Genomic DNA, 24,782 nt, shown 5'->3' on the forward strand with positions numbered 1-24,782 from the left:
TCATTCGAGGAATCGTTTCAGCCCTATCAAGGGTGCTAAGCTATTTGATCTAGAAGCTAGACTAAAAATATTTAGTAAGATTTTATGTTTTTACAGTGCAGTGAAGAGGAATACTACAGTTACACTGCAATAACAAAGTGTTAAGTAAACATTGATTTAAAAAAAGCTCTGGTTTCACTCAAAAAATAAAATTTTGATATATCATATATTAAGATAAATCTACCAATGGACTCAATACTTTATCAATATTTAGTAATATTTATTTAAAACAAACTTCTATCTTGCTGAAATAAATTTGAAGTTGAAACTAGACCAAGAATACTTGGTAAGATTTTGAGTTTTGCCCAAAATAAAAAAAATAAAGTTGAGAAAATGTAAAACAATTGACATGAAGTTTGGATTTGGTTGTTTTAATCAAGTACTGTACAATATTTATGAAACTTTCTGACTTTCACAAATTAAACTGAATCACTGCTGCAGTATTTAGAGTAAAGATTTAAAAATAACAGCTTTATTAAACATGAATGGGAAACAGAACAAATAAAGCAACTAAATGAGCTGCTGGAAATATACAGTAAAACAGAACTGGAACATAAAGGTGAAAGATTTAATCTGCATACAAACAAAGAGGAAAATAAAACAGACAGAATAAAAACTGCCTCCAGGTCAGTTCCCCTTCTACCAGTCTGCGACGGTGTATGGTTTCATTCTTTGCTCTGATAAGCATTTCCTTCAATTATGCAGATAAAAAAATGATTAAATATATCTTATAATTTAACTAAATTGTATTAATTAGTTTGGTGGATGAATAAATTCAAATAATTTAGGCGCCTCTGTATTGTTTACTTCATATGTTAGGATAGTAACTCACTCAAGAGGATTTTGATACAAAAATTATAAAAATAAAAAATAAAAACTGGTTTATAATAAAATAAAGACACAACCAAAACAGTTATATTACCCAATGAAAATAACCCAAGATTGTATTTCTTACAGAAAAGTTTGCCATATTTTTGTCTTATAGTACCGATGGAAAGTCCATGTTTGGCATTTTACACACATTCTGGTGCGTTTATCCAAAATAAAACAATGTAAATCTTAATATCTCACAAACAACAGATTAACATACATGTAAAAGCCTGACAAAAACCTTACATGGTAGCAGAAACACTAAGTATTCAGGATTAATTGATTTCTAAATTCATTATTGTGAGGCTAATGAATATTGCAGTTTGGCAATTTCATACGTCAACTGGACCATATGCATAAAAATGGCTGACATCCATACAAAAAATGTACAAAGACACAAAACTGAAAACAATGAAATAGGGAACATGACTGTTTTCTCAGCTGAGTCAATCTATGAGAAAAGAAATAAAATAGTAAGAAAAAAGACTAAATAAATTTAAAAAGCTATTTATTTAGAGTAAAATGATGCTTACCTTGATGGTCACTGTTCCCAAAGAATCCATTCAAATCATATTTCTTTCCTCCTAAAGGTGAAAATACGCAGCGTCATAAAATGGGTTTTTAAAAAAAGAGCCAGATATGCATCTTTAATGTGATGATTCTGTAAAATTTAAACCTGCCAAAGCAAAAAATAAAAAATCCAATAAAATATACGTTAGATTACTTTTGTAAGAAAGAGCTATTAAATGAGAATTATGGTGCAAGTTAGCAATTAATAAGTAACTCTAAAATTGATTGCTCATAACGATCAATTTATGTCAACATCTTCTTTAAAAAGTGTTGTTTTTCATCAAGACGGTCGATCTTTCCACAACACAAAGGACTAAATATATGCTGACTTTAAAAATATATATATAAACAGGCATTAAAAAAAAGAAAATTGAGTTTATCTCACATTATTAAGCTTAAACAGCGCTCAAAATTAACCGTGCATTTTATTATCAAGCCTTTTTATATCAGGTTACAATTTTCTGCCAGCATATCCACGCTTTCGTTGCACATTAATACTTTTTGGTTAAGAAAATCACGTTACTCCACCGTCAAGACCGGCTGAATGATCGGTATAAAAGGTGAAAATTAAATCTCTTATCGAGTATTTATTTTTCAAAACAACTAAAGTACTTTGTCGGGTGTTTATATGTCAAAACAGAACCGAATAAAGTGCATCTTGTATCCCAAACATAACTCCCAAACACAGTAACGGACCGTTACTGTGATGGTATGGCTCCGCCATCTTTGATTCTCTATCAACAGCTCCGCTTCAAGTCAGATGACCAGCGGCGCCCTCTGCTGGATGGCGGCCGAACTACAACACTAAAATGAGGTCTAATAGCTAATCTATTGGAACTAATTTGAATAAAACAAACTATTAATCATCTCCTGTATGAATAATTTTGCAAAGCCCTGCAGCACAGACTGTACCAGCTCCAGGACTTGCCTTGAGGGTGGAAATGCAGCTTGAGTTGCTGCTGAATTTGTATCTGCCGCGGCAGCTTCAGGTCGTCCGGATTCTCAGACAGGTGAGCCTCGCCCCGCGTCTCTGCCACAGGTGAAGAGTCCAGGAAAGCCGCAGTGCCGTCGGATAAATCCTGCACACCTTCATCCGGTGTGAAGGAGTCTACAAAGTCCGGCGAGTCCTCCGGGGACGGACTGGGAGTGGGAAATGCAACCGCTACAGACGACAAGGTTTGTATTCAGATTTAAACTTTACATATTTATTTATACTTTAACAGCACTTTGTTTCAATTATGTTGTTTGATTTACCGTTTGGCTTCACTTGTCCTTTTAAGTAACCCGCGTTCTCTAATCATCACAAAAAACAAAACAAATGAAAAGGAGTTAAATTAAAGCTGCAGTACGTAACTTTTATATTTAAAAAAATTACACGTTTGTTTCAACTGTCACCATGTTCTGTAAAATCTGCACAAATATCAATCTGACTGAGCTAGTATTGCAGAAAATAAATCCACTGCTCCAACCAATCAGAGGCAGGAGGAGGGTCTTAGCACTGTCAATCTTCCTCATGTACTACTAATTATGCAAATAGCAGAAAAACAACTTACAGTTACAGGAAAACTGTTTATCCGCAGTCACTATGCTAACTAGCTTCAACAGGCTAAGCTAGCAGAAGTGTACAGAGGATGATTGGCAGCACTAAGACCCGCCTCCTGGTTCTGATTGGTTGTTTCTAGTTAGCACTGGGAGAGGTGGAAGCTCAAGTTCCCTCCCCCCAGATTATCTCTTACCTTGATGTCAAAACAAATATGTAAAAAATTAATTAATTAAAAGTTCCATCCTGTAGCTTTAGCTGAGCTGCATGAGTTAACTCAGCTTATACTACAGACCCAGACCTACCTTGGACTGCAAATGCTAATGATGATTACAAGAAAAAAAATGAAATAAAACAGAAGTTGGTTTCATTTATCCATTTCTAGTAAAAACTGCTTCCTGCACCATAAGGTAATTCTGTGTCAGGAGGCTGACGGTCATAAATTAAACCCGTTGTATCTGCAAAAGCCAATCATGCCCCACATTTTTAATCCATTATAGGAGTTTTAATAATGCATTCTTCATGTTTTCTACCTCCAGCTGCAGTTTCAAGAGGCTGAGACTGCTGAGCTTCCTGTTTACCTGCTGGGATTTAATTAAATTATAAACTGCTGCAGAGCAACAGATAATCTGAAAATACTCACAACACTTTATAAAACACACCGTATTTTCCTGATTTTGCTTCTCCAAAACCAAGAGTCTGTGGAGCGTAGGGAGTCTCTCCACCACCTGCAGTGAGTTCCCCATAAAGCAGATCAGAAAACGAACAAAACACCTCAAAATGAACTAAACCTGAAAAATCTTGACATGTCAGAAAAATCCAACCTTTACTTAAAGTACATTTATTCAAACTATACTCAAGTAAGTAAGAACATTTTGTAAAAGAAAAAAAAAAATCTAGTAAATTTTTTTTTTTTTTTGCAAATTGCAAACTTGATCTGGTAGCAACTATGTGGACCGGCTGTAATTTTAGCAATTTAAAATTTTCTTTTGCATTTTCTGTGCAAACTGTTTAATCTGGATTATCACCCCTAATAATAAGTGTTTGTCACATCTTTTTCCATGATTTTTTTATTCTTTACTTTTGTCTTATTTAAAAAAAAATCTTTTTTTATCTTTCACCCGTTTTATTTTTTTTTACACTTCTCTTTTCTTGTCTTTATTTTCCTTTTCTCTCTTTTGCCTTTTCTGGCAAAGTGTTTATTACACTTTATTCACAGAATAAACTCAACTGACTGTTGCAGATTCCTGTATGTAACAACTGAAATACCAATCATCAGTTTTTACTGTGATGAAAGCAAAATGATCAATTCATGGAACAGAACAACTTTGCAAGTTTTTTTGTTTTTTATTGTTTTTCTTACATGACACTGCAAAACACAAAACCTTCCCAAGTAGCTTTGTCTAGTTTCTAGTGCAAATATATTAATACACTTGAAATAAGACAAAACTAACTTAGAAGTAACTTTTCAGCAGGATATTGGAGCTTGTTTTAAGTCAGTAAGACTTTAAAACTGACGAAATCCTAGGCACACATATAACATTTTTCCCATAAGTGAAATAATCTCTCAAAGAAACAAGTATTTTTTTCATCAATATTAAGGATTTTTGAGTTAAAACAAGGTCCTTTATCTTGCAGAAAAGTTACATATAAGTTGGTTTTGTCCTATTTCAAGTGTTTTAAGATATTTGCACTAGAAACTAAATGAAAACTACTTGGTAAGATTTGGTGTTTTTGCAGTGCACTAAGTGGAACTGTGTCAAAATGTGCAAGTAGCTGAATTATCAACACGTTGTATGAAAACAGAGCAAACATGCTAATGTTAGCTTAGCCCAGGATCCTGTAAACTTTACAATTTGTCAATTTTGAATTGACTAAATCAATTTTCAATCAATTGTGTGTCTTTTGTTGTGTTTGATTAATCTCACCATATTTTGCAGATGATTTCCCGTTATATCCAAATCCAGAAGGTGCAGGATGATACGGTGATCCAATGAGGCCTGAATGACAGAAAATGAACAGAATCTGATTATAACCATGCACAAACATGATGTAGTTTTTTTTTTTTTTCTCAGATTCATACTACACATTTAATCAGTTTCACATGGTTAATACCTGCATTCATCTTAAAATTAATCATAGAAAAATAAAAGTTAATGGAGTAAGCCATAAATAAAAAACAGAAGTGTATTGTTTTGAGTTTATATTTTCATTGGCTTTAATTTGCTTGTTTCTCCTTTGGATTACCGTAATATTTGTAGTATTTTTCTCAACTTCATGTCTGAGGGTTATTCCATGAATATTTCATAGTTTTAACATTCTCCTTTTTACCGTATTGGCTGGCAGAAATCGCTTCAGGAGTAAATCCAGCTGGTTGAGCTTCATAAGGAAGAGTCCCATAACCTGAACAGATTATTAACATTTGAGATTTAATTATTAAAATGACAACAGATCCAAGTTTGTACCATTTTTACCTGGTATATTTCCATTGTTACCCAGGCCTAAAAGTTGCCCACCGTTTAGGACGCCTCCATATCCTGAACAAAAAGAAGAAAAATACAATTAATAGAAATGATTTTCTGCTAAAAGGAAGCAGATTTTTGATTATGTTTGATTTAAATATAAAAATGGAAGCACAGAGTTTTATCTAATAACCATATTTTGGAGACAAATATCAAAAAATAATGCTTTGCATTTTGTTTGCTATTTCAATTGTCAGGTTTGTTTGAACTTCACTTTTCATCTGAAAAGGTAAAAAGTACATTGAAAGTCATAATTTCAAGATTTAAAGTCTCAATTATTAGATACAGGTTTCCAAAGGAGCAAGCCTTCTTAGAGAAGTTGAAATTTTGATTTCCTACCTTATAATTTTGAATTTCTGTCAAAATTATGACAGAACTTCTCATAATTATGAGTCTTTCTATCTCAAAATTGACTTAGAAATTCTGACTTTCTGTAATAATTATAACTTTGAAAGTCAAAATGAAGATTTTCTATATCATAAATATAACCTTTTTACATCAATCATGAGTTTGAAAGTCAAAGTTATCCCTTTATTTCAATTATGACCATCAAAGTCAAAATTTGAATGTTCAAACTCAATTATGACTTCCGCTGGGCTTTTATTTTTTCTTTTATGGCAGTGATGAGCTTCCATACTGAGGACTTAGGACTGATAAAACATTTGCTTGTTTGGGTTGTTTCCTCAAATGAGTGATTGTTCTTAATAATCGAGTTCTCGCCGTATTTTCCCGTTTCTTTAGCGTCGCCTGCAGGCAGATGCGGGTTAACTCCATAACCTGAACAGACATGAGACAAATCACGATGCAGTGATGGAGGCGAAACTTTGCAGCTGTCGCACACATACCGTAGTTTCCTGCCCCGTTGGTTCCCAGATGGACGGGTTCCCCAAACTGCAGCCCGCCAACCCCTGAAGCAGCACAGACAGACCGACACGTCTGACTGGACAGGTCACACGTTAGAGGTGCTCTGCTGCTGCATGAAGCTCACCGTATTTGGAGTTTGATTTTTCCGCAGTCAGTCCGAGCGTCTGACCACCAGGAGGCGCTCCGTTTGGAAGAAGGCCTGCATGCTGAGCCTCCAGCTGACTTATTCCTTAATGAGTTAATGCAAAATGAATGTGAGGAACTGCTGCGCCGTGCACAGAAGAACAGTCATGTTGTTTTTTACCTGAAAGGTGCTTTAAAACAATCGACCACAATCTGCTTCTTGCTAAACTAATTTATTTTAATTTCACTAATAGTGCCCTCTGCTGGATGAAATAACTACGACAGCGTACTAGAACCACCGGTCAATACATAAAAAATAAATAAATTCTTGACCCCCAAAAAATCAGAAATTTTGAGAATGTTGGAAAATTGAGACAAAACCATTGAGTTTCAAAAGTTGAAAATTTTCTGAAATTGCAAAGTCAAAATTAATTGTTGTTTAGAAAACTTCTGAGATTAAGCTCAACATTTTGAGTTTTCTCACAAATTTTCAAACTTTTCAAATTCAAATTAATTTTTTTCTAGAAAATTAATCTCAAAATTTTAGTCTTTTTTTTCTTCAAACTGTTCAACATTTCAAATGCAGAACATTTGTCATTAAATCCAGAAAGTTTCAAGAAAAAAGTGGAAATTTCTGTTTTTTTAGTAAATTTTTTAATTTTCACACTCAAAAATTTCCAAGTTTTTTTCTAGAAAATTTCTGAAATTAATCTAAAAATTTGTGAGTTTTTCTAGAAAAGTTTTGACATTTCAAATGTATAAATTTTTGAGATTTTAAAGAAAATTCTGAGTTTTTAGGAGTAAATTTTCTAATTTTTTCCATCTACAATGGCCTTAACATTAAAAAGTCTGTTTTTCTCTTGCCAACGGATGAAAATGAGCTGTTATGCTAACTCTGGCATATTTACATTGGTGCTAACTGCTGTTATTAATATGCATTGTCCTAATTTAAATAAAAAAATAAAATAAATTATCTCACCGTCAATTCCAGCAGGAGCTTCACCAAATGAAACCTGAGTGGTTCCCCCTGTAAAACAGGCATCGACAGATTATTTTCATACATTTAGTGACATTTTTAGCTAAATATCTTCTCTGTTGTCACGTTGTTCAGACCCGACTGTTCAGCAGCAGGCAAAACTTGACCAAGAGCTGCAGAAAGAAAAAAACTTTAATATAAACCAAAACTGATTTTCTGCAGAAAATGTTCAAATATTCTCCTACTTACATTGTCATTTAAAGACACTAATCTAAAAAAAAAAACTGAACATGTAGACAGAGAACATGGTTCTGAACATGTAAGGAGTCGTATTTAGCGTCAAACCTCCATATAGGTTTCCGTATCCAGCTGCAGGGTAGACGCCTCGTCCGTAACCTGCAGCCAAACAGATCAGTTTACAAAAGTGCATCCCACATTTTTAAAATCAGAATTTTCCCCCAAACTCCTACAAAATAAAAGCATTTACCAGGCTGAGCAATGCTTCCTCCGTAGGGATACGCAAGACCTGATGGTACAAATCCACTTATAGCAATCAAATATAAATTACATGTAAAGTCTAACTAAGGAATTTCACCTGCTCCATGTCCATTACTGAGTCCTGGAAAGTTGAATCCTCCTAAAAATTAACATAATTTTATTCAGATTCAGCTGAGAAACAGGTAAACGGATCAACCTGCTGCATGCATGAGAATAACTGGTTCCTTTTTCCATCAGGGTTTATTTTACTAAAGATCAAATCACATAATAACCTAAATTTAATGATTTGATGAAAAAAATATTGGTAAATAAACCAAATGAAGAAGATTAATTATTTTACAGCAAGAGATCTGTAGAGAAAAAAAAGAAAATTTAAAATGGATTATAAAAAGAAAAGGAATTTAAAAAAAAAATCAAGTAAAATTACATAAAAATAAATTAAAATAAAGACAAGAGGAAAAAAAAGTATAAAAAATGAAAAGGATAAAGAAATGAGGTAAAATTACACGTAAAACAAGAAGGAAAAGAAGACAGGATAAGAAAACAGATAAAATAAAAATAAAAGATCAGAACAAAGAATAAGAAAAGTTAAAGAGTAAAAAAAGCAAAAATAAGGAAACATTTGCTGCCCTGCATACCAGGTCTGTTTGCTTTAGCATCGCCTCCATTCCCTAAAGAGTGAAAATAATTATTTTAAATTTTATTTAGCGTTTTCTAAACGAATCAGCAGAACGTTTAAAGAAATCCAACGCAAATTAATGTTAATTTTGATATAAAAATAAACCTTTAAAACCCTAAAAATGGAGTGACTCAAGAAATCCTGTGACAGTGCTGGATCTATGTCTGAATTTCCCTTTAATATTTTACTAAACTCCTCAGTAAACCAGCATTTCACACTAAAATTCTCACTAACACAGTAAATTTACCAGATTTTAGCCTCTTCATCCATTGTCCGGTTGGTCCACAGCCTGCAAACCAAAACAAATGTTTATTATGCACACATTTTAAGAATTAGGACTAAAACACTAAGAAAGTAATTTTTTTCAAATAAAGAAACTAATTCTTGGTTTTAACTAACCTAAGAAAATAAACATATTTAAAAAATTTCAACCAAAACACACAAAAAGGTTAATTTTTTTCAAATAAAGAAACTAATTTGTTGTTTTAACCAACCTGAGACTATAATAACAACATGCTACCTGCATCTAATCTGTTCGTTCAACATAACTAGATGCTGTTAAACTGAGATTAAGGGGAAAGTGGACAAATGTTCACCAGGTTTGGCTGCTTTGGCTCCTTGAATTCTCCCATTTTCTGAAAATAAAAGGACAGAAACGTCAGAATATTTTTCCAAAACAATCATTTCAGAGCCTCTCTGTCATTGTTTACAAGGATTATATCCATTCAGTGAGTTAAACTGGCAATTCAACTCATGCACCAAATGCAGAAGAACAAAGATATGTTATGATTGAAACTAAATAAATAAGAGAGAGAAACCATTTGGTTTGGTATGACATATAAAGTCGGATTTTTCTAGACTATAACAGGCGGTTAGACTGACGTCGTGCAGCTCAGCCAATCGTTTTGTCCGTTTTCGTTTCTGACGCATGCAGTCTGACTCCAGACTCAAGTTTACCCGTTTCCCCACTAGGGGCGCTCTTGCTCTTGCTGCCCGTTGCTGCAGCTGCGCTCAGTGTTGCATCAGGACGGATGTTTTCTGCAGCAGCGGCTTTGGTTTTTATGGATCTGGTTCTTTCGGGGTCAGCGGTTCCGTCTTCACCAAAAACAACATCTGATTCTGCAGAGTTTTGATCAGGATCTCCAGTCATAAAACCTAAAGGTTTTAGATTTACACGTTTACCACAAAAAGCTTCTTTAAAAATCTTATAAATTACTGTAAAAGCCTCAAACTCAGGAAGTTAACAGTCCGTTGGTAGATTGAGCTTAAGACATAAGTATTTTTTAACTTTGATTATTCAGAATTTAAGAAGAAAATGTGACATTGTGCTTTATGATGCACCGCAAACATGGAAACGTCACCACATAGTCATCAGTTTACATCTTTATGGGAAGTTAAAAAGTATCATTTGTTTAGCGGTTAATAGAAACTTAGAGTAAAAAAAGTGATTTATATATGTTCAAATGTACAATATGCAGCGTCAGAATCTAGTCACATTAGTGCTAATCTGTGAAAAGTAAAAATAAAATCAATGAGGAAGTTTTCAGGTTATAAAATAAAACTGTTATTTTAATTTTTTTTTAATTTTAACAAGAAATGTATTTTTAAAATATCAATTAAGGGAATACAAATATTTATTTTGAATAAAATCTGCAATTCAATATGTGAAAATCTTTAATCTTATATTTTAAACACTAAGGGTTTTCTATATTTTGCATGTAAATTACTTCAAAGGCATTGTCTTTATTTTATGTACTACCAAAAATATTTTAAAAATTTTAATCTTAAACTTCAATATATTTTTTGAAATAAAAAAGAATGCAAGAAATATTTAGAAATAAAAATACACCAATATATTTTTCATGTACTTTTTTTTAAAGAAAATTATTTAAAATACTAAAATCTGAACATTTTAACTTTTATAATCTTATATTTTTGCTATTTTTAATATACATATTTTTTATTTAAAAAATATTAAATTCTGAAACTGAATCGTTATATTTCCATATCAAGGTTCAGACATCCTTTAAAGGGATTATTTTTATTTGAAAGATGTAAAAATATATTTTCTATATTACATACATTTTCATATATACTACAAAAATATATATTTATATTTTATATAAAATCCAGGAGAAAAGGATTATTGAGAGGGGAAAAATAATCATTTTATTGCCAAAAAACTGCATAATGGAAATTATCCACCCAATTAAAGAAGACATTAATGGTGAAATAAATTAAATTAAAGGCGCTTGCCTGGAGAAAGAACAGATTCTGGTTCTGCTTCAAATTTGGTTCCTTTTTGACCCAAAGTTGCCGGTTGGAGTCCGTGCTGAGGCTCTGGGTATCTGTGTGCAGGTGGAGCCGATTCTGGACCGGAGCCCAGGTGCAGCTGGTTCTGTTTGTAGGCTTTGTCTTGTGACGCAGGTGAAGCCAGGTTCTGGTACTTCTCGTTTGGGCCCAGGTAGTGAACGCCAGCGGTGGGACTGGAAGCAGCAGCCTGTTGCTGAGTCGGCAGGACTCGGCCTTTCAGGCCGTTTCCGCCCGATGAAGCTGCTCCTCTTACAGATTGACCTTTTCCAGTCACCGACCCGAAACCTGGAAACCAGAAACAAGCGACAGAGCCACTTTACTGATGATATTTGACATGAATAAGGGGTGACATGGTGGCCTTCCCGCCGTCAAATCTAATAAAATTGGTGTCAAACGTTTGTTGTGTTTGTGCAGCAAAAAGTTTAAAAGATTACTAAATGTTCCAAGAGGTCATGAAAGGTCAATCAGCCGCCGCACGCTCTTCAAATCAAACAAAATGGATGTCAATCAACTATTTGTGCTACTTTTGTTTTCAAGATATTAATGAAAGTTTAAAGGTCAAAAGGTCAACCTGGCCCCTCCCACCTTACCCAAATAAAAACAGATTGGTGTCAAATGTTTGCTGTTTGTGCAGCAATAATTTTTATTTGTACTGCTTTTGTTCCAGAAAACATTTAAGCATTTATTAATATATTTAAAACAATAGTGGCACAAAAAAAAGTTGCTGCACAAACGTTTGACACCAATTTTGTTCTATGCGAAGACAGTAGTGGGAATGCAGCAGAATAATTCTAGCTGTCCAATGACTCCATTTTTTTTTGTTTTTACCTGAATTACCTCATTTGCTATTGGCTAAAGCAGACGTACCCTCAGGTTGGTGTTCGTAACCCCCCAGCGCAGCAACACGTCCAACTCCAAGGCCTCATGGGAGAGAAATTAACACACAGTAAGGTTAAAAATCTAAATTTTGGAGAAGTCAAAAATTATTTTAGAAAAAGAGGTAAACTGTGAAGATCCTAAGGGGGCATTGCTTCCCTTCCAGAATGCAATGTTTTTAGGACTCTGTCATTGTAAATCCAGTAGCAGTAAAATCAGCTGACTAAACCTTCTTGAGTTCCACTACGGTTGCTAGGCAACTGGCTGGGCTTGGCTGAGGTTGCTAGGCAACGGTGCAGTGCCCGTCCACTGTGACTCAACATTTGGGAGGTTTTTGAAACAGCTCATTTTCCAGACAACAAAAAACATTAATTTACTGCCAAAAAAATTGGCAATAATTTTTTATTGCCAATAAAAAAAAAATTTTGGCAATATTTTTTTAAATTATTTTTGCTATTTAAAAATTTGCAAAAATAATGTTTTTTGGGGTTTTTTGCAACAGAATGTTTTTAGAACCAATTAAGACCCAAATGGAAGTGTAAACATTTTAAAAAATTTATTTTTGGTGGTAATTACCATTCATCTGAGCACCAAATCCTTTCACAGCTCCATAACCTTTAATTAAACACACATAGTTAGCAAATGTTCAACACTGTAAACCAGGAATGTTTAGGTCTCAATCGGATTAAAACAGAATCTGGTACCTTTATGGTTGGATCCAAACCCATTGGGAGTTGCTCCATTTGAATACCCTAAAGATCAAACGCATTAATAAAGCATCACCCAAAATAGTTTAACTTTTAACTTTTATTAAATGTTTGAAACATGAGTTACCTAGTTGGGGTCCTAAAGCAGCTCCTGTGGTACTTCCATATCCTTCAATTAACAAATGAAATCAAATTACAGTACGATTGATAAAAAAAAGACAACTTTGCTCAATAGTTAATAGATATTAATTCTCTTCTAAGCACTTTATAAATCATTAATGACTGTTTATTATACATTAATTAAGAGTGAGAAGGCCTATATATTATATCTAGAGTTGTTATATTTAGCATTTCAGGCTACCTTGTAAGCACAATAAGCATTTGTAAATGTAATTTTTTAGCATATAGTCTCCTTCTTACCCTTATTTAATGCATAATAAACAGATTGTGATTTATAAAGTGTTTATAGATGAATTAATAACGTATCTCTAAACTATTTATTAGCCATCTATAAGGTGAGTCTTACTGTAAAGTGGTACCAAACAATCTATTTGCACATAGATTTTATTTTGGTAAGATTTGGTAATATAATCTAAAACAGGAAAGGTTTATTATGTTCTAATGTCAGGCACTGAGGAATTAAAAAAATCTGTTATACATTATTTTATAGTTTGTGACAATATCTTCTTTCAAGTGGATATTATTGTGATATATAAGGAATGTTGTTACTATTAGGTAACAAAATCCTTTAAAAAAGAAAATATAAATAATCATGAGTGAAACACATGAAGAATGAAAATGAGTCAAATAAAAATGATGGAAGAAATCCTTAATTTGCAGCTGTACTGCTTCTTTGTATAAATAAAAACTGTGGCTGAATAATCACCTGCTTTAGCAGCCTTGGCAGCTCCAGTCCTTGAATTTCCAAACCCTAAATAGTTACAAACCAACAATAAGTATGATTAAATTCACCTTGTATATCTAATAATACTAATACATAAAGTAACTGACCATTTGGTGATCTGACTCCAGCACGACCTTTTACAAGATCACAATTCAAGTGTTGAAAATGTGTCACTGTTTGTAATTGTTTTGCTATATATTTAAGTATAAACAATATTTACCATTGGATTGTGAACCTTGTCCATTGGATACACCAGCTGAAGCACTGTAACCTAAAATATTAACATTATTAAACTGTGTTGTTCAGAAAAACATGGAAACAGTAAAAAAAATAAAAAAATAAAAAAAACAGTTTTTGCTCAACAGAATCAACAACCTTTCATTGGTCCCTTTACGCCATTTCCATACAGAGATCCCAGACCCAAACCAGCTCCACCATAACCTCCACTGAAACCTTTAAACACATTTTATACACAAGAAGTACCTTAATAAATGACTTATACTCCTTGTTTTCCACATATTGTCATGCATTTCATTGGGATTTTAGGTGAAGGATCAATATGCACCTTTAGTTGGATGAGTTCTGTAACCATTGCCACCATACACTGCAAAAAAAAAAGAAGTTTTTATAAGTGTGTTATTTTGGTTGACTCCTGCGACAGACTGGCGACCTGTCCAGGGTGTACCCTGCCTCTCGCCTGGAACGTTAGCTGGAGAGGCACCAGCAACCCTCCCGACCCCAAGGGACAAGGGTGTAAAGAAAATGGATGGATGGATTTTGGTTGACTCAGCACTTAGTAATAAACTACTCACCATTCCCTTGGTCTCTGGCAGGATGGGGGCCTCTGATCTGTCCCATTCCCACAGCTGGGCAGAGGAGCATATTGAAAGGTTTAGTGAAAGAGCTTTGAGTTCTTGGACAAAGAATTAGACAACATTACCTGGACTATAATGAGGTCGGCCATATCCCTTCAGGTGGTTCCCTCCATGTGCCTGACCTGTGAAACAAGGGTCAAAGATGAAGGTAAACACATAGCAGACAAAAAACCCAACTGGGACTACAACTGAGCTAAAGATTAATCAACTGTTCTGATGATTAATCGGATAAACAAATTGGCACATTCTTCTGAATGTTCATTTAAGCCTTCGCTAAATATTGGAAATAAATCAAAACATGTAAAGAATTCCATTTATAAATAAGAAAAAAAGCATTTTTACTTACTAACACGCCTTTAGTGTAGGCTTCATCATTTGTAGCAAAGGATACAAAAAACATAATCCTAATATCAATATGATTGAAGTGAAGTGTAGGGCTGATCTAGTGATTACTTTTAGATTAACCAATTAATGATTGGATAACAATAGGTGCTTTTTTTATTTTTTACAGAGTTTGGACCTGGTAAAGCTAAAACTAGCAAAAAGTTTTTTGTGTTTTTTTTATCTTAAATGCAAAACGTATAAATTCTTGTAGAGCTTTGGCTCAATTACTCCACTAAATGTGTTGTTCTTTCAGAAAATTACATTTTTTGAGTCTGAATTTGAGTCGGTTAATGGTTGATCAAGTACTAAATTAATTATGTTAATAATCGATTAATCACGATTAATCATTTCAGCAACACAAAAACATGTTTCTGACTATATTTTATGTTTTTTTCTTACCATTTGGCCTTGCTCCGTTGCTACTGGACGCTCCAGCTACAAGTCTTTGACCTGAGGAATGATTGGTGTATTTAACATTTAACAGTATTTATATTTAACTTCCAAACTGTCTTAAACTTTATTTTGGAGTTATATCTAAGCTCAGCGCTATCTGAAATACCGTTTTCTTTAGTGCCTTGTCCTCCATATCCACCAGCTTGAGCCCCGTAACCTGAAACAGTCGCATTCTTCAATGTAAGAGGACATTTTGGTGCTTTTTATTATTACAAAAACATTTAAATACAATCAAATACATATTTCATACCATTGCCTTTATCTCCTTGCCCACCGTACGCTGCAGCATGAGCACCGTAACCTGTAAAATAAATATTTCCAACTATATAAAAATGCCAACCAATCATGTCCAAACCCCAACCAAGAAAAGGAAACTGGGAGCTGAAATAAATATTAATTTCAGCCAAAACTGCCAGATAAAAATATAACACAAAAAAAAACAGGTTTAAAAATGTTACATTTATTCAGAGCAATTAAACTAAAATGTAACTTTTTGGTCTCAATCATAAATGGTAGATTTACCATTTACCAACCCAACCTAACCATTGACATGGAAGGTTTATGCTTTGGAACCATGAATTATCTGAAAATATTGGAGAATTTGCTCATTAACCTGGAAGCTGAACTAAGGGATGGGATGGACGTTTCAAGAAAACAACGATCCAAATTACTTCATATAAATTAGGAAAAAGTTTCTGTGGAGTTTCTCGGTCTCCTGACCTCCATGTCACTGAACGTTTCTGTTCGTATCATGATTTAAAAAGAGCAAACGAAAGTAAATATGAGTGGAAGAAAGAAAGTTGTTCTCAGTTAAATAGGCAAAAAAAAAAAGAATTGTGCCAAAATTATGTGTCTACTCTGAATAAATCTTGGTTTATGCATAAACACAAGTTGAAATACCGTAGCCTTTGGTTGCTTGTCCTAAATATCTACCAGCTGGAGCCTCATAGCCTGCAACATGAGTAACAACTAATTAAAGAGAGGTTTCTTAATGGCTCTGTGTGAATTTAATAAGTTATACAACCTTTGATTTGTTGTAGAGTGGTTGGTCCAGATATAACTCCATACCCTGGAATAAGCACACAATGATTTTAATGTCTGAATACAGTCAAAACAATAAAAAAGTTGAAATATGTATTCAATAATTGTTTCTCTTATAGTAGAAACAAATGAAACAGAGGATGACATTAAATATTTGTTCCTTGGTAAGCAAAAAAAACTACCACAGGATAAATGGCTTTACTGTTTGGAATAACAAATTTAATCTGCAGCATCCATAGAAGTAAAACTAAAGTAAAGTTGTCCTAACACAAGTCTAACGTCATCTCAACTGGCCCGATTTAAAAAACAAAACAAAACACAGAAATCCTATAACAGGAAGTACTTTTACAAAAGTAATTTTGCTTGAAATATTCATCTCTGCTGGTACTTTCAACCTCTTGCATTCAAAATTGTTAAAGCCCAAATATACTTTAACACTTTCCTAACTCATATTTAGTTATCTGTAGTTAAAGTGTTTGCTTTACCGTTGCCTTTACTTCCAAATCCACTTTGTGAAGCAGCTGCAGCACCGTTACCTAAAACAGACAACGCCGCAGCTTTTCATCACTCATGACTGTTATAAACACTGGTGTTCACTTTTGCAAACCCAACATCTAACCAACTTTCCAAAAATACCGTTGCCTTTAGATGCTTGTCTGCCATATCCACCGGCTTGAGCACCAAAACCTGAGATTTAAAACATTTAAATCAATGTTTTTCTGTTAAAAAGTGACTTTGTTAAAGCGAGTCGCACCACCTTTCATTTTTTGTAGATTTGCTGGTCCGGCTTTTGCTCCGTATCCTGCAAAAACAATAAGAGAATAATGAAAACTAAACGAATTATTTCCACAAGAAAGAGACACAATCTGTATTTACCATTAGCGGCTCCAGTTCTTCCTCCTGGAGTGAAAACAAATCCAAATAAAACAAAAAAAGCAGTGCTTCTCATTGGAATTATACAATAGCAACATAATTTAATCTATAGTTTAGTCATTTCCATGAACGATTCTAGAGCTTCTTTAGCAAACCACAAAACTGCCGAAACACTAAACTGCTTTAAATCAAGGCTGAAAACTCACCTGTTGATTAGCTGCAAGTAAAACATTGAACAGATGTAATGTTTATTTCTCATTTCATAATTTGTGATTGTATGATGTAAAGCACTTTGAACTGCCTTGTTGCTGAAATGTATATAAAAATAAATTTGAATTTGATTTAAAGAAGGTAGCACAGCAGGTTTGTTTCACTAAGGTCATATTTTTACATTTTAAGAAATGAAAAGCTTTATTTGTTAAAAATAATGGATAAAGTTGTCATAACTAGTCAGTCCAAGTCTTGGATCGAACTTTCAAATCGTTTATTGGTGGATATCAATAATTAATTAGTTTTTTGTTTTAAATATCTAAAATACTGCCAAACTACAGCTGTGGCCTTTCCCGTGTTATCCAGTTTTCACTTTGCACTGTAGCGAAATCTTAAACTGCTACTACACCAGTTACTCAACAGGTTGTTGCTAGGTAACCAAAGAATGAGTGAGTTGCTAGGCAACCAAAGAATGAGTGAGCAAGTCGATTTAACCAACTTTGCTTACAGAATGAAAAGGAAAAACTTACCATTTATTCCAACTCCTTTGTTCATCCCAGCTCCATAATCTTTTAATTAAAAGAATTAAATATGTGGTGAGACGTTTGATGCTAAAGTTAGCAAGAGAAATAAATTACAATTATATTTTTGCCTATACTTTTTCAGGTTTAAACTTCAAATAAAATATGAGCATTTCAACCTGCAGTGCTATTTAGTTTTCACACTGGCCCATTCCTTTGTCCCAATGACCGACCAAAAAAAAATATTTAAAGGAAATGTCATAAATAAGTGAAAAACATGAGTTTGAAGCTGAATCAAGTGGTTTTGCTTTACCTTTCGATGGGATCAGGAATGATGCCGCCCTGCCGCCGTTCTGAGGCGCATTTCCTGGGAGAGTTAGGAATCATAATTAACTGAATAAAAGCTGTGATCTGTTCAAAAACAAATCAAAAGAAGAGATTATCTATTTTAACACCAAAGAGTCTGAAGGGATCACCAATAGGTCGGTACTATACCTATACCATCACAAAATAAATCTGGTAAAATTTGAGATGTAATAAAATTTACAACAAGTTCTGGCTGATGTAGTGAAGGTAGATGAAGATGGATGGATAAAAATGTTTGAGAATGTACCTAAAGTATAAAAATTAATGATTTCTAGAGATGAACAAACATTTTGACCACTTATATTTTATTCACTTTTCAGTCATTTGGAACATCGATGTGCATTGATGTGTTTTTACCGTTGACAAAAAAGCTAAATTTTCCTCTCACATTTTATTTAATTTCATTTATTTTATTTGGGACATTGTGCATTAATAACAATTTTGAAAATCATCAATAAAAATTACAGCCAAAGTTGATTTCCATTGTTTGTCCCCAAACTAAATATCACAGGTTGAGTGACATAAAATTAATACATGTAGAAATAAAAATACAAATATTTTGGATTGATTTTTAGTATAAAGTTTTAATAAATTTTCACTGTGATACAAAAAAGTCCTTTCTCACCAATATTTTTTAATTAATCTGTTAAAAATCTATTATTTTAACTCTTTATTCTAGCAAACATTCATTATCTCTTTAAGTAATTTTATATTTTCCTTGGAGAATATATAACTGGAGAAATTATGCACAACAATTTCTCCAATTTAAAATGTTTCGTACTGAAGTGTCCAAAACCGACAAAACAATCTGGAAATGTGATTCTGGAAAAGCACCAACTATCTGCGGGAACCCAGATTAACTGCAATAATGCTGGTGAGGATCTTTCTCTGTAAAAATTACATGTTATTTTATCTGTTTGTGCTTTTAAAATAACAGGATTTAAAGTTAAAGGCCTGAATTTACATCTCCAGTTTGTGATTAAAAACTAAATCTTAAAAGTTTCCCTTTTAAGGAATTTGCTGATTAGTGAAAAATGAAACTTAATTTATGTATGGACTCATTTCTTTGTCAAAGATTTTAAGGAATCCTTGAAAGTATTGGAGAGACTGTCTAAGCGCAGTAAAACTGTCCTCCTCTCACAAACAGATGCTACATTTAGACGGCTGCTGCCACTGAAAACTGCCTCTGATTGCACAAACCAAACCCAGATCAGAGCCACACAGGGAAGATTTACGGCCGCTCCTCATCTAACGCCGGAACCGTAGAGAGGTTGGTCATTTGCACATCGTCGTTCTCAGATTTCAATTTCGCACGACTGTTTGAAATTTGACAGACAAACTCGACCAGCTCACTGCAAAAACACAAAATCTTACCAAGTATTTTTGTCTAGTTTCTAATGCAAATAACTTAGAAAACTTGAGTTAAGACAAAACTAAAAGTAACTTTTCAGAAAGAAATAAAGCTTGTTTTAAGTCAATAAGTCCTTAAGACTGATTAAAAAAAATATTACTAGTTCCATTGGCAGATAATTTCACCAAGACAATTTTCCCGTGTTATAAGTGAAATAATGTGATAAGTCAGAATTCTCAAAAAAATGTCAGAATTCTGCAAAAAGTTAATTATGCTAATAAAGACAGAATTTTACTAAAAATTCCGAATTCTACAAAAAAATTCTGAATTCTGCAAAAGTCAGAATTTTACCAAATACAGTCAGAGTTATGAGGAAAAGTCAGAATTCTACAACAAAATTCTACGAAAAAGTCTTAATTTTATCAAAAAGTCAGAATTCTGTAAAATGTTAATTATGCGAATAAAGTCAGAATTCTACAAAAAAAGTCTGAATTCTAACAAAAAAAAGTGATTCTTTACTTTTTGTGGTTCTAATCATCTTCCATATCCTGCTTTGTTTTACTGGGATTTTATTTGACAAACCAACACAAAGTCCAACAGAACCATCAACTCCATCAGCTCCAACCTCATAACTCACTCTGAGGATTTCACCTTCCCGCCACAGCGGAGCAGACGTGTAAAAACATGTGCGGACACATTTCACCCTCAGACTATAATCCATTCAGCTGGAAATTTCCCAGTTACTTTGACAGGCTGGTAAAAATCTGACCCAGTTCCTCTGCTGAACATCTGAGCAAACAGCTTCAGGTTTCGTGGTTATTTCAAAAAACGAACAGCATTGTCAGTAAACTGTTAAAATCAGTGAATTTATATACAAAAATGACACCAACTTAAATGCTACAAAAATTTACCATTTAAGTTGGACATTAAATGCTACTTTTACTACAATTTAAGCAATTTAGACAATTTTTTTGTTGTGCAATTTGATTGTGAACTAACAGAAGAGTGAATCGGAGGGTAAAGAAAAAAACATCCAAAAACATTAAATCTCTGTTTTAATTCACAAGAAAAACACATAAATGCAACAAAGCATAGTTTTAAATCAATATGTTTAAAAACGTGTTAAATTAGAGGGTAGCAAAAGGTTTGAAGACTCAAAAAGCAAAAAGACATTCTTAGAAAACTACCTGTAAAATATCATGAGAGAAAAATTCTCAGAATGAAGAAACTAAAAAATATGTAACTGAATTAAAAGGTTTTTTTAGTCAAAACATTTGGAAATAATCCTCAGAAGACTTAATTTTTTAGAAATGTGCAATTAAATTGCAATGTAATTATTGTATATTAATATATAAATTAGAATTTAAATGTAATTCTCAAAAATTAAGTGATAAGCCAAACATGTGAATCTACAAATAAAAACAAAAAAAGTAAATTTCCACAAAATACTGATAATTGATCTAAAATGTTCTTGAAAAAAAATTAAAATTTTTGAACTTCAAAAATTGCTAATTTTCTACTTTGGAAATTCAGAAAAATTCAAAAAGTCAAAAATGTTCATTTTTGAGCTCAGTTGTTTTTTAATAGAAAGATTCTGAAATTAATGTAACAATTTATTAGTTTATTTCCTTGCAAATTTTTAACTTTTGGAGCTCAGAAATGTCCTTGTTTTTTTATAGAAAATTTCTGAAATCAATCTGAAACTTTTTGAGTGTTTTAGTGGAAATTTTTTCGACCTACAATGGCTCTACTAAACCGTTGTAGATTTTAACATTTTGATGCTGAAACCTAAATTTCCCCATTGAGAAACAAAAATTATTTCTATTCTACTGTCTGTCTAGTTGATAAAAACAGATTTTCATATGTGCAGAAACTCACCGCCTGTGTGTGCCGCCTGCACCAAATAAAGAACCAGAACTCCCTGAAGGACAAGCCGACCCGCCATGTTGGACCTGGAAAGAAAACCCGGGTTTAGACCCCAGCAGGAGAGGAAAGGTGGAGGAGAAGTGGGAGAGGTTCCCGGGTCGGTAGGGGCTAATATTCAGTCCGGGGAGCCCGTCCTCTCCAGATCCTCCCCTGCTTGTTGTGAGATGCACCCAAGGAGAACAAACATTGGATAATTACACTACTTCAAATCCATCACCGCTTCACTGAAGAACTGGGGGTTGGCTGTTTGCTGTATTAGTTTGAAAGAATTACATGTAAATAAAAGGTCTTTGAAAACCTGTGTAAAACTTGCTGGTGAATGTTATGAATCATATTTGTTTCATTTTTACAGTACCGTAAATGTGTTCTGTAAATGTTCATAATGTTTGCATTTTGAGTTGGGTAGTATAAGAATTACTACCCAACACTCTCAATCCCAGTTAAATTACATTTACTTTAACATTTTTGAAAAAATGTACTTGTAGGAGTATTTTTACTGCGCTGTACTTTTTATTTTTACTTGAGTAATTTAATTATGAAGTATTGCTCCTCTTACTTGAGTAAAGTTTCTGGTTTCTCTACCCACTGAATGAAAAACTAATTCACCAGACACAGATCTGCAGTTTGTGTTAAAGGTTCATAAGTTCCAAATTAAAAGAAACTGAAAACTTTTCTTTTGCCTGATTTTGTTATATTTTAACTTATAATAATTGTCATTTTTGTCCTTAAAATACCAAAATTTCCACTTAACTTTAGATTTTGGTCCATTTGATGATGCCATTTTTAAATATTAAATGATAATTTGATCAGTTACTCAGTATTGAGTAGACTTTTTACCAAACACTTTTTACAAGAGTAATTTCTTGGACGACTACTTTTTACTTTTGAGTGCAAAGACTTACTACTTGAGTACAAATTTTAGGTTCTCTACTCACATCTGATGTTGGGGAATAACATTTCTTTTAAGATTTACAGAATTTCGCTTAGCTTTTATAACAGGGGCTGAACATCGGAAGTGCAGCAAACATTATGCAATGTTAAAATACCAGCTAATATTAGCTCTATAGCAATGACATCTTGCTAGCGGACAAAATACCAGCTAGCAGTAATATTCTATTCACAAAATACAATAATAGGTTCATCTTACTTGTGAAGTTATCCACCGAACCCTCACGTCAATAGTCCGTCGATTTTAACACAAATATCCCGCAGTACTGGGGCATCTTCTGCTGGTAGTTTAGCTAAGCGGGCAGGACGACCGCTCCAAGATGGCGGCCGTATTTCCTGCGGCCGTTGACAACGTCGATAAACTGTTTGCATTAGTTCTTACAATCATAATCTAAAGCTTTACTTTCAGTGAGCGAACATCACTTTTAATTTATTTGGAGTCACAGGCGCTAAATATAACGTTGATTTTAGACAAACTTACAAGTTTATCATAAAAACATTTCCACCAAATCTTTAGTACTGTGACAGCGAGAAGCGGCCATGTTGAAACTGAAGTCAGCCTTACAAGTTATAGTCAGAGTTTCTCCCAGTAGAAAATCAGATTTTAGAGGTCGAGTTTCTGACTGGGAACTTCCAGTTCTGAATACAACTGGAAGGCAGCATAAAAATACATCCACCGCTCGCAATTTTATCTTAGTTAGCCAAACTTATGCCATAATTCTAACCATATTTATTGATTATAAAGCTCCTACATGTTGCCAAAAAGTCATTTTTAAGTAAGGTGTGTATCATTTCAAGTGTACTTATATTTTTGTGCAAGAAACTAGACCCAAAATACTTAAAATACTTGACATTAGCTTATGCATAAATGCAAAGAATAAAACCAAACATTGTCTACAACACCCTGATGTTGACTATATATTAAATATGTTTTAAAAGTTGAAAATTTCCCAGTAAACTAATCAGTTTAAATGGATGTTACCATTTCTAATAAGAGGAGCGGTCAAAAATCCCGTCAAAATTACGAGACCTCATCTATGAGTACAAAAACCATCTTTCACTGCAAATTGCTGAGGGACATTTAGCCAAATATTAACTATATTTTAGCCTTTACATACAATTTTGACCCAGAGAAAACCCACAATATTCTAAAATGCTTGCAGCCAATCGCCATTCATCATATTGCCCTTGATAAAAACTTAATTGTAGCTTATGTAATCTTATCCCAAATGTACTTTTCTAGTTTCCTGGAGCAGCTAGCTGTGCTATAAGGCTAATGTTAGCTTACAAATTAATTCAAATCTCATGCTTGATACATTTGTACACATTTGAGATATATTTTCTATACTGGACTTGAAGTTGAGTTAAATACCATTGATATTGATATGTATAGATCCAGTATTAGTAATTTGATAAATAGATCCTTGAAAACCAGTTATGTAGCAAATACGTCGAGCTGAACATGCATCCTATCGGAACCCAATAAAGTCTAAATTTATGTATTTTTGTCACCATAACATGGCTGTATGAAACCAGATAGAGCGAGCCATTTATTTCAGACTGTAGGTTTTCTGTGGCGCTGAGTTTTCCTTTGGTGCATTTAAAGCAAAAAGTGGGTAAAAAGAGAAAGATGTCTCACCTTTCACATAGATTCCTCACCTGAAGTCCAAATCCTGTTCTTATGAGGTCAAGCAGGGGTCAATGTCTCACTTCCCTGTCCAACTGGACCTCTCACTTACTTGGCATCTAAACAGACCCGACCATCTGGCTACAAATACAAGTTTCAATTCCTGATTATGCCGCTTCAGATCCCTCTGCCTGGTCAGTTTGTAAGAAAGCAGTTGGTTGAATGTAAGGAACGTTTGAGCTAATAAACTTGTATGGACATGAAGTGGCACAAATATTACATTTATTGATTTGATGGTAAACCTGGACATACTTCAGTCACTATAATACAAACTTTACGATGCGATTTCAAACTTTTTCAGTTGAGCAAGGTTTCACTTTTTCCACATTTTTTGCTCCGTTTCATTTTTATTTAATTTTGTATTAATCTGTCTTCAGTATTCTACACACAAATTCACCATTAAGCAGTTTTAGATTTTGCTTATTCATAAAAATAGCATCTTCCATTTCCAAGTTGGAGATGCAACTTTTACCCAGACTCAATTTTTGACACAAGAAGCAAGATTTCTCATTTCTACTGCAAATATCTTGGTACACTTGAAATAAAACTTAACTTTTCAGCAGGATATAAGAACTAGTTTAAGTCAATAATTCCTTAATATTGATTAATAAAAGTACCAGTTCCACTGACACATTTGAACATTTTTCACATTAGGTGAAAAACAAA

General features: G+C 33.5%; 1 protein-coding gene across 14 annotated transcripts; it reads right to left on the reverse strand.

Moving 5' to 3' along the window:
* Positions 1 to 394: 394 nt before the first annotated feature.
* Positions 395 to 22,901, reverse strand: cmn (calymmin). Of its 14 annotated transcripts, none has more exons than XM_016661027.1 (45): positions 22,629 to 22,900; positions 21,434 to 21,507; positions 18,152 to 18,205; positions 17,848 to 17,886; positions 17,111 to 17,134; positions 16,992 to 17,036; positions 16,871 to 16,921; positions 16,720 to 16,770; positions 16,218 to 16,262; positions 16,094 to 16,144; positions 15,444 to 15,494; positions 15,300 to 15,350; positions 15,140 to 15,190; positions 14,422 to 14,478; positions 14,294 to 14,347; positions 14,047 to 14,085; positions 13,857 to 13,934; positions 13,702 to 13,752; positions 13,589 to 13,615; positions 13,464 to 13,508; positions 12,705 to 12,746; positions 12,575 to 12,622; positions 12,447 to 12,485; positions 11,862 to 11,915; positions 10,938 to 11,279; positions 9,278 to 9,316; positions 8,929 to 8,970; positions 8,641 to 8,673; positions 8,100 to 8,141; positions 7,992 to 8,030; positions 7,850 to 7,900; positions 7,642 to 7,677; positions 7,508 to 7,555; positions 6,530 to 6,634; positions 6,387 to 6,449; positions 6,262 to 6,318; positions 5,494 to 5,556; positions 5,351 to 5,422; positions 4,948 to 5,019; positions 3,682 to 3,747; positions 3,553 to 3,603; positions 2,734 to 2,772; positions 2,408 to 2,641; positions 1,443 to 1,493; positions 395 to 1,360 (listed from the first exon to the last, which is right to left on the reverse strand). In XM_016661027.1, the coding sequence occupies exons 2-45, from the start codon at positions 21,498 to 21,500 to the stop codon at positions 1,356 to 1,358; spliced, it is 2,664 nt and encodes an 887-aa protein (XP_016516513.1). In that variant the 5' UTR covers positions 21,501 to 21,507; positions 22,629 to 22,900; the 3' UTR covers positions 395 to 1,355. The 14 variants fall into 14 exon arrangements, with proteins under 14 accessions (XP_016516513.1, XP_016516512.1, XP_016516514.1 ...); XM_016661026.1 differs by having other exon boundaries at positions 21,434 to 21,631; XM_016661028.1 differs by having other exon boundaries at positions 3,553 to 3,600; positions 21,434 to 21,634.
* Between the last annotated feature and the right edge of the window lie 1,881 nt (positions 22,902 to 24,782).

Source organism: Poecilia formosa, unplaced genomic scaffold (genome assembly GCF_000485575.1).
Source record: "Poecilia formosa unplaced genomic scaffold, Poecilia_formosa-5.1.2 Scaffold308, whole genome shotgun sequence".
NCBI classification, from domain to species: domain Eukaryota; kingdom Metazoa; phylum Chordata; class Actinopteri; order Cyprinodontiformes; family Poeciliidae; genus Poecilia; species Poecilia formosa.

Coding starts and splice junctions, on each gene's coding strand:
- cmn (XM_016661027.1), bottom strand. CDS start 21,500: ATGGCGGGTCGGCTTGTCCTTCAGGGAGTTCTGGTTCTTTATTTGGTG. Junction 13,753..13,856: donor CGTAAAGGGACCAATGAAAG/GTTGTTGATTCT, acceptor TTAATATTTTAG/GTTACAGTGCTTCAGCTGGT. Junction 1,494..2,407: donor GCTGCATTTCCACCCTCAAG/GCAAGTCCTGGA, acceptor TTTCACCTTTAG/GAGGAAAGAAATATGATTTG.